The following is a 15,892-nucleotide window of genomic DNA, read 5'->3' on the forward strand; positions in this document are numbered from 1 at the left end:
TCCAAATAAAATTTGTCAACATTTTAACCAATTGTTTCAAATAAGAGAATACATACAAATGGCAAAAGTACATGAAAACATGCTCAGCATCATTAATCATCAAGGAAATGCAAACGAAAACCACAGTTAAGTTAGCACCCAAAACCACTAGAATAATTGTTGTTAAAAAGACTGAGAACTTCAAATGTTAGCAAGAGGTGGAACAACCAGAGTTTCCATACATCATTGATGGGAGGTGAAATAGTTCAATCACTTTAGAACACTATTTGGCAATATCATATAATACAAGGCTAACTACATATATACGTTCCAAGACCCTGCAATCCCACTCCAAGTAAAGAGAACATATGTTCACAAAAATATTGCACAGGAACATTTGTAGCAGCTTATTCATAATACAGTAACACTGAAAACAGCCCAAATGTCCATCCACAAGAGACTGGATAAACAAACTGTGACATTTATACAATGGAACACTACTCAGCAAGAAACAAATGTAATTATTGATAAGTGCAAAAGCATGGATGGCTTACTTTCAAACATACACCAATCTTAAGAAGGAAGTGTACGTAGTCTATTATTTCATTTATATAAAGTTGAAGAAGAGTCAAAGTAATCTATGACAGTAGAAAACAGAATAGTGGTTGGCAAAGGAAATGAAGATTAATGGGAAGGGGCGATAAGGAAAGTCTCTGGGCTGATGGAAACGTTCTCCATTATGCTGAGAATACTGCTTACACAAGATTATACAATTATCAAAAGTCATCAAATTGTATACCTAAAAACTGTATTTCACTGTTCATAACATTTGCCTCAATTTTTTTAAAGTAAGCAAACCAGGCAAAGTGGAGTAAAGGAAAGAGTCTTTATTGATTTCTGCCATTGGATAAATACTGCACATACCCTTGCATAGGATTCATGAGATGATTGGTTGATCTATGATAGCATCGACAAGAGCCTGCCTATTTAGTAGATGAGGAAATACAGGTTCAAAGAGATTTAGAAATTTGCCCACAGTCACAAAACAACCAAGTAGCAGATCTGGGACTCAACCACTAGTATTTTGACTTCACTTAATGTGTCCTTTCTACTTATAATAGTAGCTCTCAAACATGTTTTACCACATTCCAGAGTAAGAAACACCATATAAACACATACACAATAAATGTTTCAAAAGGAATGTTTAACCTTAAAACATATAATTAAAATTTTGCATAAGCACATGTTTTCTTTCAGGTCCAACATAGTATTTCCTCTGGTCCTGAAACAAACGCCATGTATCTTTTCACATTATAATGTCACTCAGTATGGAGAAATGTTCATAGTACAAGCTTTAAGGATCTAAGAGTACCATAGATTTGGCACCTATTTCATGCTCATGGTGCATCATAGCTTCACTGATTAGAACAAAAGTGGTAAATTCCTGTATTGATGGTAGAATCACAAATTCAAGGGGGAAAGTATATCAAGAAAGTGGCAATGGTCAACGAAGTTGTGTATGCCAAGTCAATAAGAACTGTCAAAGGAAAAAGTAGGTGCATGCAATGGATTTGGGATAAGGAAGACTCAAGTTTAAAGACAGTCTGAGAAAAAGAGTAGGGATTAATTTGACAATTTTATGATATGAGATGTAGTTTTGTATAAGGATGTTCCATGTAGCGCTAAGAAAGGGAGCAAGGTGGAAGCAGAGGGATTGGAAAACAGAGATGATGGAGCAGTCTAGGAATCACATTGTAATTTAAAGTGAGCAAAAGAAACAATAATGCCTGGCTGTCATTGTCTTGTTAGTTTAGAACTATTAGTGTCTTTATTTTACACATGAGGAAAAGAGGCATATAGAGGTGAAAGAAACTCACCCAAAATAATACAGATCTTTAACTATAAGAATAAAATTGGAACCTAGGGAGTCTAGTTCCAGTATCTATGCTGTTAACCCCTACACTTAAATGCCTCTCTCACCCATATATGTTAAACCATATAAAATTGCTGTTTTTAGGTTAAAATGATTAAATGTTTATTTCTTATAGTTTAACAAATTACTCCTTTCTCTCCTCCTCTATGAAGTCAAAGTTCTTCAAAGAGTTTTCCAGCCTCATTCTCTCGTAGCCTTACTATTCAGTACTCAACGTGAAGAAAGTTGAGATTTTCTTCAAATCTCTCGATTTGTTCTTCTTTGCCAAATCCATTAGAAATGTATATAGTAGCAATGTCCACAATAGCCAAAATATGGAAAGAGCCCAGATGTCCATAGATGGATAAGGAGATAAAGATGTGATATATATATCTCACATATATATAATGGAATATTATTCAGCCATCAAAAAGAATGAAATCTTGCCATTTGCAATGACATAGATAGAACTAGAGTGTACTAATGCTAAGCAAAATAGGTCAGAGAAAGACAAATACCATATGATTTCACTCATACGTGGAATTTAAGAAATAAAACAGATAAATACAGGAGAAGGAAAGGAAAAATAAGATAAAAACAGAGAGGGAAGCAAACCATAAAAGACTCTTAACTATAGGGAATCAGCTGAGGGTTGCTGAAGGGGATGTGGGTGGCAGGATGGGGTAACTGGGTGATGGGCATTAAGGAGGGCACTTGTTGTGATGAGCACTGGGTGTTGTATGTAAGTGATGAATCACTAAATTCTACCCCTAAAACTAATAATACACTGTATGTTAACTAATTTGAATTTAAATTTTAAAAAAATGTTTAATCTTTGTTTTAATTAGCCTAACTGCAGCACTTGAAAATATTAACCAAATCCTTCATCATCACAATAGTCTATTTACCTGGCGCTGAATCTACTTGATCTTTCCTACCTGTATTCTAGGAAACCCCTTTCAGTCAACTTTGCAGACTACTTTTCTTCTGTCTCTCCTTAAATGCTGACATTCCTTGGGGTTTTATCCTAAATCTCCTTCCTGTTGTACTCCATATGCTCTCCCCCTAGGTGAGCTCTTTTACTCCCAAGGTCAACTGTCACCTATATGCTAATGAAACCATTACAGGTAGCACGATCTTACTCCAAACCCAACTCTTCAAGTGCGTTTTCATGTGTATGTATGTATGTATATGCACCTGAACTCAGCATTAACCTCCTTTTAAGTCCTATCTTAATAACTGATACCACCATTTCGAAGGAGCAACCCAGACCACAGCCTGGACCACCCTTTACTTTTCATTCCCTCTATACAGTCTGAACCTTTATATATTTTACTTGCTAAATTTCTATTAGTCATGTCCACTTCTTCACATCTGCACTCTCATCTGAATTCAGGCCACCATACCTTCTCTCCTGGATTGCTGCTTTAGCTATCCGATGGCTTACCCACGTCTTGTATCTGTTGATTCCATTCTCCAATACTGCAGCCACCTTGTGCTTTAAATGAAACTCTGATATCACACCTGCCCTTTTTAAAACCTTTAAATGATTTTACCATTGCTTTTGGCATAAACCCAAACTTCTTAACACAGTAGTTTACAGGATATGTGTACTAAGCCTCTACCATTTTCTTTACACCCACTTTTCTTGATGCTTTCTCTTTTACTGTATTTTCCAAATATACTTAATCTTTTGGATCTCTGGACCCAATCCCAAAGGTGAGGGGATGGGGTGGGGGTGGGAGTTCCCTCCCACACAGCACAAGCAATTCTGACACTATAACCAGAGATTATATCAGATTCCACAGGTTAGGGTTTCAGTCCTACAAGATTGTCCCCTCCCCATTTCAGACACCGGTTGCAGGCCCAGGTTGTTACCTGTACTTCTGGCTGATCAGTTATAGATTGGGGATTCCAATCATCCCTTCCTTGAACTTCAGATGCCAGTTGCAAATTGAGGTTGCTACCTGCACTTCCAACAAACTGTCTGTAAGCAGAATTCTCATAGCCTCCTCGAGTTTGATTAATTTGCTAGAGCAGCTCACAGAACTCACAAGAACATCATAGTTATTAGACTACCAGTTTATTACAGAGGATATAACTCAGGAACAGCCAGATGGAAGAGATGCATAGGGCAAAGTGTGGGGAAAGGGCGAGGAGCTTCCACGCTCCTTCTGAGCTCAGTGCTCTCCCAAATTTCCATGAGTTCACCGACCAGGAAGCTCTCTGATCCACTCCTTTAGGGTTTTTATTGAAACTTCATTACATGCATAAATCATTGGCCACTGGCAATTGATTCTACGCCCCCCTTTTTCTTTCTGGAAGGGTCAGTGGGGATGGAACTGAAAGTTATAACCCTCTAATCACAGGGCTGGTTCTCCTGACAACCAGCCCCGACCCTCAGGTGGGTTTGAAAAGTCACTTCACTAACATAACAAAAGACACCTTTATGGCTGTACTAAGGAAATTCCAAAAGTTTTAGGAGCTCTGTGCCAGAAACAGGGAAGAAAACCAAATATGTATTTCTCATTATAAATCACAATATCACACTTAACTTATACTTATTCAAATAAATGTTCTCTTTCTTTTCAGGCTTTGGAGGTATATTTCCAGATCCTTCTTCACTGAATACTGTCCATATGCTACTTATTTGTTAGACCTCAACTAACATGCCCCTGTCTACTGAAGACTTTGATGACTTCTGTAGACTCCTTTAGGTGCCCTACCCAGCACTCCTAAAGCATCATCTATTTACTTTATCATTGCATTTTGCAGATCCTATGGAAATTATTTATTTAATTGCCTATAACTCTCTTTTTTCTATTATTTATTCACGAGAGACAGAGAGAGAGAGAGAGAGAGGCAGAGGCAGAGGGATAAGCAAGCTCCCTGCGGAGCTGGGAACACGATGCGGGGCTCAATCCCAGGACCCTAGAATCATGACCTGAGCCACCCAGGTGCCCTTATTTAATTGCCTATAACTCTTGTTACCTCCTCAAACTAAATAAGTCTCAGATGGTAATATAGAGCACAGATAATAAAAACAAGTGAACCAAATCTGTACTGCTTTTCATTGATTACCTATGTCTAGTATATGCTTAACATGCACACACGTATTTTACTTATTTTACTCAAAAAGAAGCCATTTGGCTTATTGCAACTTATTCCAAACAGTTATCACTTCCATCTAATTCCATTTAATTATCATAATGCTTTACTCTACTAGATTTTCCTTATGTGGATATGATATAATTTCCAATCTTTCACTAATTTCCGAATACTAGCTTAACGCACAACCATATATCATCCCAATGTCCATTCCAAAACAATATCATATAATAAAATGCCATCTGCCTCAGCACACCAGATGTTCTTTCATCTTCACACAATTCCTTAAAGGCCTCCTCTTCCACCAGATCTTAGATGGATAAAAAGGCAGCTGCTAGGTTTTTTTTTTTCCTTCCAGAAAGAAAAGCTTAGACTATCTAGAGACATGGATGGTACTTAATTCAATTTAACACTCATTTAAATTTCCCACTTAAATAATATTTACAAGCCTAAAAACATATAAGAAATGTATTCTATTACGTATTCATCCATCTACTGTTTGCATTTTATAGTGTTTCATACAATGAGTATATTGCTGCATGTAAATCAAATTTCTAATCAATCAAATTCCTTAAATTTCCTGGAGAAAATTATTTTAAAGGAAATAATAAATTCTATAGTAACAGGTATTTAACGCCTCTAAAACTTATTCAAACCATGTTCTTGGTATTCCCTTAAATAAGTAATATTCTTCAATATTGTTTAATGCTTCAATGTTTGAAGGTTGCTTTTTGACAGTCTTTTATATTATAATTGAACATTTATATAATCTATGACTTCCTGCTTAAAAAAACTAAATTGAGTATGCTACCTTCTAATCTGCCTCTTTATCTTCCCCTATAACACAGGTGCAGTATTACCTGCCTTTGGGATATAACGCAAGGGCCTGAGCCAGGGTGTAAGTTCAAAAAAGAAGCTATTATTTTAGTCATCTCTCTATTCTCAAATTAACAAATTTCTTCTCCTTCAGCCACTTTACTGAGTTTCTGTCACAGAGGCTCCCTCTTCTGAGTTGTAGCCAGGGCCCATCATTTTCTGACATACAATTCTATAAACCTGCTAAAAATATCTACACTCTAGAGAAAACACATTCATTCTGCTTTTCTATTAGAAGAGTAAAATCTAATCTTTAATATTTTAAAGGAAATAGGCATCAATTGTCCCATTTCTGATAACAGTGTAATAATACCAACCAATCTGTTTCAAAGTTATTAAATCCTAAAACCTCGGAACCTATAGATAACATTTTAATCAAGCCATGTTGCTGAGTTATCTGTTTCTGACCACATGTGAAATTTGCCCACTTCCAAATTTTAAGCAAAACCAACACCACCTCAAGACACCAAGAGAGGACCTATCGCTGTTCTTCCTCCCTAGAAGAATTCGGCAAATGTAAGCAGTTCTCTAAAAAACACGGAAAGAAAAATGCCTCAGCAAATCACATAAAGTTCTCCAATCACTTTTTGGATTCAAAAAGAAAAAAAAAAAGTGGAAAATGTTCTCTTGTTCCTTGCCACCTCATCACCAAACTCCCTCAGAAACCACAGTCAATATAAGACATTCAGAAAATTGAGGCTATCTCAGTAATCTTTAACCGAATTCTGTACTTAGGAAAATTTCCCCATTTATAAATTTACCAACCTTTTATATACTATACTTATGTAACAATATTGTGAAATAATTCACCCAATACTTGCATTCAGGAACCTATTTCAGAAGTTAATGGCAACAACCATGCTGATCTCCTAAGCATATTTTGCATATTATTGCATATATTCCTTCAAAGCCTGACTAAAATTGTGTCTCTTTCACAAGAGGCAGTATGGTGCAATGGTTACACATGATCTCTGGGCAAGGCAGCCTGGGGTTCAGATTTACAACTTACTTGCTGTGTGACTTGAGATAAATTGACTTCCCTAATTATTCATGTTTCTCATTTGTAAAACAAGGATGATGGTCATAACTATCACATAGGATTGGTGGATGGATTAATTGTGGTAATGCACGTAAAACATCTAGTACAGTGCCTGACAAAGGAGTAATCTCCCAATAAATGTTGATAGCAATGATGATGATGAAGAAGAATCTATAATAACCACGACCAACAAGAGTCATGAATCCCCATGGTATCACTGGTCTGTAAAACCTAGCAGATCTTCCCATGCACTGCTATTTGTAGCTTATGTATATATTGAATCTCCCACAGATTATTCAAAAACCAATAAACTAAACATCTAATACCTCTTCAAACACCAACAGCATGTACTGTAGACAACTAGTACCAACACACGTTAAAGTGCATGTGTGATTATATGGTTAAATGTAGTAGAATCCTAATCCAATGGGATTCATCCCCCAAACTGTAGCTAAACTATAAGGCTATCTATAGTAAACGGCCTAAAAATTTGTCATTCTGGTGTTTCAAATGTTTATTACCTCTCTCTACTGCAAAATCTTTTTGGAAGTAGTTTTCAAGAGACAAAGGTAAGCAATGGAGGATATGCTACAAATGACTTGTTTCCCAAAATAGTTAATAATGATTGAGCAACAGGAGGCTTGGCTATGACTTCTCAAGTTTTTACTTGCAATATTGAGAAAATGAAGGAGTCACATAGCACAGGTATTTGCTAACAATTTGTGAAATCAGTTACCAACAGTAGGCTATTATTTTTAATAGATCTATTTCCATATCACACTTATTTTATTGAAATTAACCATTTTTTGTGAGAAAAAGGATCATATTTCAATGTCTGAATATATTAAATCTCTGTTTACAGCTTTAAAAAATAAACTGGTGTCAGAATATAATTTCAATTAAAACACATTTCTTATATATTCAGACAAAAAAAGGAGATCAAATCAGGTTGTTCAAACAAGTAAGGGTATAAGAAAAGTGGGCAATACAATAAAGTTATTCCCAAGGGTTTCTAAAAATTACCCCTAAAACTTCTTCCCCTTCTACAGCTGCTATGGGAACAAAGAGCTTCAATCTAGATTGTATACTTAAACAAAAACTAAGAATAATGATCAGACCTCACTTCGTTCTCAGTTTCATGAACCCTGTCACAAAGTCTCTTTGAAAATAAGATAAAGAAAAATATTGCTCCCATTATCCAGATGGGTTTATCCTGGTCATGCTCATTTGCATATATCTAGTCAATGAAATATGAATGTACAATGCTTAACAGGCATTCACAAGAAAATTTTATTTTTTAAAAAGATTTATGTGAGAGAGAGAGCGCGTGTGCACGCACGTGAGAGAGAGAGAGAGAGAGGGAGATTGAGAACCAGGGAAGGAGGGGGTGAGGCAGAGGGAGAGAGAGTCTTACACAGACTCTACACTGAGCACAGAGCCCCCTCAGGGCTTGATCTCCTAATCCTGAGATCACAACCTGAGCCGAAACCAAGAGTCAAACGCATTTAACTGTGCCACCCAGGTGCCCCTCGCAAGATAATTTTATAAAGAAATAAATTAAAATACACAAATGAGTAGGGACTGAATATTATATATGAAATAAACATAGAAGACATTGTGAAAGTGAGCCCAGGTATATGCTTCTTTATTCATGTAAGCCTCCATTATAACCTCACACGCTGCACATAAGCACACTCCTCCACAGCTGTGCAAGAATTATTAACCTTTTTCTTTGTTAATTTTAGAGGAACCAGGGAAGGAGGCTACTTGATAACGCCTATTTTGCAAACACAAGTGTAACGCACCAGGACCCCAGAATGGAGCCTTGATGTCCAAAACAGCACACAATCTCAAAAATTTTGAGCCTCTCCTTGTGAAGAAGTTTCAAGGCCCATCCAGTATCTGTCCTAACCCACACATACCTGGCTAGCCCCATAGTCCTTAGACTCAACAAAGACAAGGCAGATTTTGGACCAACCCCCTGCCTTCTCGTTGGGCTACTCTTCTGAGAATAAACTTTCTCTGCTTTAAACCCGGTGACTTAGAGATTGGCTTACTGTGCATCAGACACACAAATCTGACTTCTGCGTTCAGTAACAAAAGGAGGAAAAAACAAAGCTGGCTGGCTAGGTACCACAAGATCCAGGAATGAGATGGGAATAGTATCCTTAGCTTTTCTTGTGCCTCAGATGCATCAAAATGGGTACTTAAGCTGGCAAACCAGAAAAGTCAACAGAAGCAGACAAAAAGAAAAAAAGAAAAAAAAAAAAAAGCCTCAAGAGAAGCCTGCTAGCCCAAGAACTAGAAAGAGAGCAACCTAGCAAGACAGAAAACTTTTAGACAACATCCTTCTCCAGCCAAATAATACAGAAAGAAAGAAGAAAAACAAAACAAAATAGTGTCTCATGCTCACCTCTGTCAAGAAAGGTTAAGTAGAGGAGCCTAGACTTCCAACCTCACCCAACTGTAAAGAGATACGTTTTTCCCCTCTGGCTGGAGTCAGAAAAGACTAGATAAGGAATAGGGACTTCACTTCTGCCCACAGTAAGGATGTGTCCTGCAGTGGCCGGAGAGGCCACGGGGAAATTCTGGACTTCTCCCTTAATGAACAGTAACAAGGCGCCCTTCTCCCTCCAAGCCAGGGTGGTGTCAGAGGTCTCATTCTGCTGGAATTTTCTTCATGCTCCAGCAGGAGTGAGGCTTCCCCACCCCTACTGGTGTCCCTGGAGCCCCATGTAGGAAGCAGTAACACGGTGTGCCTCCCCCTCCTGGCCAGAATGGTGTGGATGGATGCCTAGTGGGGAACCTGGACTTTCACCTCCACCTGCAGGTGTCAAGGTAATGCCCCCTTTCCAGCTGCTGGCCTGGTGTTAGAGGAGGCCTTCCAAAAGAGAATATTATTAAAAAGTGTGACATGGTCAAACTTTGACTTTGAGTGAATCACTCTGGCAAGCATAGCTGGGGAGGGGAGAAGACAGATAAAGGGTGGTAATGATAAGAAACAGAGAAGAGTAAAACCAGAAGTATGATAGTGCCTGGAAACCAAAGGGAAAGCCAAGAAATTGAAAAGAAGACCAACAGTGGAAACTGCAGCCAAGAAACCTGGTGAGAGGTCAGAAAGATTTTATTGGATTTGGCAATTAGGAGACGATCTGGTCTCCAGGTCACTGGTTTTAGGACAATGATGAGGACAGAGCCAGAATGAAGAGTTTTGAAGAGGTTAACTGAGAAAGTGAGGCAGCCAGTTAAAACTAATATTATTGGAAACTTGAAGGAAACAAGGGAGTATTTTTTTTTAAAGATTTTATTTATTTATTTGACAGAGAGAGACACAGCGAGAGAGGGAACACAAGCAGGGGAAGTGGGACTTGATCCCAGGACCCTGGGATCATGACCTGAGCCGAAGGCAGTCGCTTAACCGACTGAGCCACCCAGGTGCCCAACAAGGGAGTATTGAGAGAGATTATTTTGGTTACTTTCGGTGAGTTAAAAAAATATTTTAATTTTTTCTAAGTTATTCAGATTGGATCAATTACAGACTGCTGCAATAAAAGTGGAGAGGGAGGAAGAAAGTGGAGATAGGGATGAAGAAGGGATGGAACTATGGAACAAGTCTGGAGGACGTGATGAGCATTAGGGTCAAGGATACTGGTGTACAAGTCAGCCTAGAACAAAAAAAAAAAACATTTCACCATCTGGGAATGAAGGACAATAAGGAGGATTATGGAGGTTTTTAGATGATGGGAGGTTGAAAAATGTCAGAAGAGATATATCCATTTCCTACTAAAACAGAGGATGAAATCAGTTGCCAAGAGTGAAGGACGTGTGGGTTTATGAGGGGGTCTGAGGAGGTTTGGAATTACCCTGGAAAGACACAGGACAAGGGCTAACCAAGCTCAAGTAAAACACTGAGAGTGACCATTGCGAACATAAGGGAACATGATATTTTAAAAACTCTGATTGGAATAATTTTTCATAAGATAATTTATTTCATAATTGGGTCTATAAGTTCAAATTTCAGTCAGCAGTGATCCAAAGAGTAAAGGCAGTGCTTATTTTCTTACAAAGCCAAGCTTCAAGTTGAGGTCAAGTCCACAATGCCATTAAAATGTTAAAGAAAATCTTAAAAGCACCATCTTGTATTTATGTAATTTCTGTTTATATTTGTATAAAAAATCTATTTAAGTTTGTATAAAAACTGCTTATATTATCACAAACAGAATTTTTTAAACCTTAAAATAACCATGGGTGGTAGATACAACTTTTCCTATTTTACAAATGAAGAAAAGGAGAATCAGAGAGGAGATAAACGACATATCCCATAAATTCACAGTAGACAGAAGTGTCAACACTCTGTCCCAAGTGTTTTGTTTGCTAAAGCAGAGTTTTTCCACTGTATCATAAATGTGTCCTAATTGAAAATCAAAAATATCTTGAAATTATTTTTTTGGCCAATTTTTATTTTTTATTTAAGAAACAAATCAGATTATCCCAAATGTATTAGGAGAAAAAAGGGGTTACATTAATCAAAAGGAAAGTCACATGACTACTATTTTTTTTATCAGAAGCTAGTTTTAGACATTATACCAATACCTTTCCTTAATTTAAGAACTCTCTATGCTTTGTGGAAAATTCTTTGAGGAATACAACCTAATTAAATAATGATCCTTACTGAGAACCTACATGTAGTTAAGTCACTGCAAGTCAGCATTTGTGATAAATATCATTCCCTGTTTCTCTCATGGTTTTAAAAGTTCATCTAAATCTGCAAACATGAAGGCCAATCCTAGATGGAAGGCCACGCTTTTCAACCAAATTTTAAAATAGCACCTAATACTCGTAAAAAAAACCATTTTAACTGTTGGGATATTTGGCAATATTTGACTTCCTCATTTGATCAGTCAACCAAAACAATGATGAATCTACCAATATTTGTAAAGAAGTCAGGTTAGGAAATCTTGCACACTAGAGAACTTTGTAATTCTAATTAAGTCTGGGACTACAAAGAAACTATACCTCATCTAGTCCAATTCCTTAATTTCAGAGACAAGGAAACGGGGCTTGGGGGGAAGGGAAGTTTATCAACATTCTGTTTAGGCAAAAATGGAATTAAAATCCAGGTATCTGGATTCACAGTCTAGTGCACTTCCCAGAAGTAGCATAGATATAAATAACCTCATCTAATTTCATCTGGCAAGCAAATTCAGAGGCTGAGTGGAACTTTAAGGATCATGCTGAGTTTGCTGTTTTATCATATTCAAAAGCACCTTCCATTAACAAATGGATAATTAAACAATATTATAGTCACAGGAGGAAAATTATTTTAATTAATCAAACATATTATAAGCACTCTTCAAACCACCTTATTCAAGATCTTTTCTAAGTAACAATCAAAGATATAAAATGTATGGGCTCTTCCCTTAGCTTTCACAGACTCTTACCTACTGAAAACACATAGCAGAAACAAGTGAAATAAAACAAATTACAATAAAAATAACAAAATAATCAACAAAACAGTACTTTTAACACCATGGCCTTATGAAGTAATTGCAGTTGAGCGCTGATTTGCATTTATCGCCAATCAAAAATGCAAAATAAATCACTGTGAAAGCTCATTGGTTTACATCACTGACCTTATATATATATTAGCTTCCAGAAAATCATTCTGAAGAACTGAATCATCTGGATCATTTTTACTGCTCACTCAGTCTTGAGACTGTCTGCACAGTACTGACTGAAATGTACTTCAGTGTGCACCTTCTCTCCAAATGAATATCTATGTCAGGTTTATTTATAGCCACTGCCTTCAATCAGTGCATTTCCAGGTAAGAGAAATAAAATCATCTCAACATATTCTCCCATAGAGATCTGAAACAAAACCTGGAAATCTTGGCAAATGGCCTTTGAAAAAACAATGAAAGATCTATAATGTAAAATGTACATTAAGATTTGTTCGAGATTCCAAAGGACACTCACCTTACACTCTTCAGTAAGTACACATAAAGAACTTCAGGTACAAAAAAGAATTAATGTAAACCTTATGCATCTTTTTTGCATATCTTTTTATATACTCCAAGATTATAATCATCACCTCCTCCATTCTCTTTTCCACATTATGATTTCTCTGAAATTTGGACACCTCTCTTTGTTTCTTACTTAGATGTTTTTCTATTTTGGAGCTTTTTCCTCCTAATTCTTTACAAAAGCAGGACATGCTTCCCCCTACTGGGAAAAAATTAAATTACAAGGTACATTCAAACATGTTCCTAAGGATCAAGAAATCAAGTTTCTGGGAACTATAGAACGTTAAGGAACCAAGGGCACAGCCTTTTCTGTTTCACCAGCTGCAGAAATACTTATGCACTCTACTAAGAGTTTCTCATCTGCATTTCTTTAGTTTTGAAACGTACACCAAATGCTGATTTGTAGCTAAGAAGCTCTTAGAACACTAACTTCTCATCAATGACTGATGAATTAATCATGGAGCCTTCTGTCCCAAAGAGAACTCCAATTAGCAGGTCAGAGAAAATGATCAATTCGTAACTTTTTTTTTTTTTCATTTTAAAGACGTTATCAGCGTAATAAAGACACTTCTGGAATATATATTGAAATAAATGATTTCAGAAAGCTTAATTGCATTTTAAATCATTTTGAACAATCTTAAGCATTTATTAACTAATTAATTTTCAATATTCCTATTATTTTATGCAATTATCTTTATTTTCAATAAACTAGAGGGAGAGTTTAATTTTTAAATTGACTTTACTTTTCAACTTAATTTCTATTATTTTCATTCAGTAACCAAGAAAGTAGTAGGCATAATTGCTTTTTACCTTTCCAAATCCTCTAGAAAATCAACTTCTTCCCTGAAAAGCAGTTTAGCTGTTTCACACATTCGAGATTTTGATTATAAATCTTTTCTTAATTGTTTAGTATGCAAAAACAAACAAACAAAAATACCTTGCACTGCACTGTTGTTATAAATTATAAATAAAATATTTAAACAAACCAAGTGGTTATTTGAATCTTACATGGAGGATTACAATTTTTCCTTCCATGTACAACTAGGTCTCAAAAAAGAAAACATTTCTTTTAATGCGGAAGGGCCAAGGGAAGAGGAAGTTGTCACTTTTAGTTTTGCTATAGGTAAGTCCATAACAACCTAAGCTACAAAACTGCACTGTAGTCAATTTAATGATGAAGCAATTCATTATTAATGAAGGATTCATAAAAAAAAATCTGGAGTTGTTTTTAAAAAGGCATGTGTAGATTACTACAGATATTGTATCTTTAGCAGATAGATGGCATTATTTCAAGATGAATGGAGTAATTGGGCTAATATTTCTGTCATACAGAAGTTTGTGTGTGTGTGTGTGTTTAAACAATCTTTCAAAGCAACGCAAAAGACAAGATATATGTGTTCCTCTGGGAATGAAATCTCATTTAACATTACAGGTACACAAAAGAAAATGCACACTTGGTAAAACAGTTGATCGATTGTGGAGTGGTCTCAGGGGCCAGTATCTCTCAGAGTACCCAATCATCACACTTCAAATAATTTGATAAGCACTTTAGCCTTTACCACATTCACAAACATTGACGAACATGCATAGTTTTAATCTAGGTTAATTCTAAGACTTTCCATAGGAAAGGCTGTAATTAGATAAAGGGTATCAAAATCCCTTCCCAAATGCAGAAAAAAAAAAAATGCTGATTTGTATCTAAGAAGCTCTTAGAACACTACATTGATCACCATTTACTTCCAAACTGATTTCCCTTTCCTCTGCAAAGTGAAAATTTCCCTGTTCACCGCGCTACACTTTATGGTTTCTCCATCAATGATCCTAACAGGTCACATCACTACTGCCATTACATCTCATAGCTTTGGTCTTCCCCAAATTAAGACGTAGAGAAGGAGCACTGCTGCCTGCCCCAAGAACGGGCTCTGTCCGCCCGAGCTCTGAAGCGAGCATCTTCAGGGGGACAGTTTCTGCGAAGGAGACAGGCGTCCCTCCCCAACTTCACTCCCCTAGCCAAGCCTCCGGTGAGAAGGGCGGCCAGAGGTTTGTGCCCATCTGTGGGGGCAAGTCCTACCTTCCGCCAAAAGGCGCGATGCATGCACAAAAGATGGGTCCAAGCTATCTTTCTCTGCCATCAGCTCAGGCAAATATTTCTCCTCTTCCATAGCGCGGACTTCGAACCGTCCCCGGGCGAAGCGCAAGGTTCCGCTCGCTCGGACGCAGGGTCGCCGGGCAGCGACTTGCTCGCGCGCTGCTCCGCCTCCGCCGCGGCGAGGGGATCTCCGCGCGTCCTCACTGGCCCATGCACCAAGCGGCTGCGACTCCCGCCGTCGGGCTGCCCGGCCCCGCGCCCACACCTGCCGGTCCCTTCCGTCGTCCCTCCCTCGCGCGCGGAGCCCCAGCTCACACCAGCGGCCTTAACTGGAGAGGCGGGAACAGGGCGCGTCCCACCTCCGCCAGCCACTCATTGGTGGTGGCGCCACGAGAGGCCGGGCCCCCGCGAAGGCTGCAGACCCTCATTGGGCCGCGCCGCACGTCGGATCGCCTGACTGGCAGGAGGCAACTGCAGAGGGGAGGGGAGCGCAGAAGGTGCAAACCTTTCTTCTTGCAGCCCAAGCTTTCCCTGGTTATTAGGCATGCCCAGTTGCGTGGAGCACTCTGTCTTCTGCTGAGGTGCGGAGAAAGGAGAGAGCGGGAAAAGCACCCGTTTAGCAGAGGAGCTTGGGTCCAAGGCAGCAGGGGAGATGGAGATGAAGAGTGAGTGGCTGAGGGAATGAGGAAGCACCAGGGAAAGTACCGGGAAGGTAGACGGGACTTCACCTGCGTCCCTAAGGTACAGGTGTCCCCTCTTCATCAGGCAGCTCAGACGCACTCCAGTGTGCAGGAATCAGCAGCGCACCCGATCTGGAAATATCATGAAGACTGCATGTGATCGGCGGCTGATATTTCCAATGAGCC

General features: G+C 38.2%; 1 protein-coding gene across 1 annotated transcript in view; it reads right to left on the minus strand.

Annotated features, from left to right (window-relative positions):
* KHDRBS2 (KH RNA binding domain containing, signal transduction associated 2) overlaps positions 1-15,303 on the minus strand; it is a 567,314-nt gene extending 552,011 nt beyond the window's left edge. The window contains exon 1 of the mRNA XM_045867060.3: positions 15,009-15,303. Within this exon, the coding sequence (XP_045723016.1) occupies positions 15,009-15,099 (91 nt within the window). The 5' untranslated portion in view covers positions 15,100-15,303. The remainder of the gene's footprint in view (positions 1-15,008) is intronic.
* Positions 15,304-15,892: the final 589 nt, after the last annotated feature.

This window comes from Mirounga angustirostris, unplaced genomic scaffold (assembly GCF_029215605.1).
Source record: "Mirounga angustirostris isolate CCGP_5_RB_7025 unplaced genomic scaffold, mMirAng1.0.hap1 SCAF_8, whole genome shotgun sequence".
NCBI lineage: Eukaryota > Metazoa > Chordata > Mammalia > Carnivora > Phocidae > Mirounga > Mirounga angustirostris.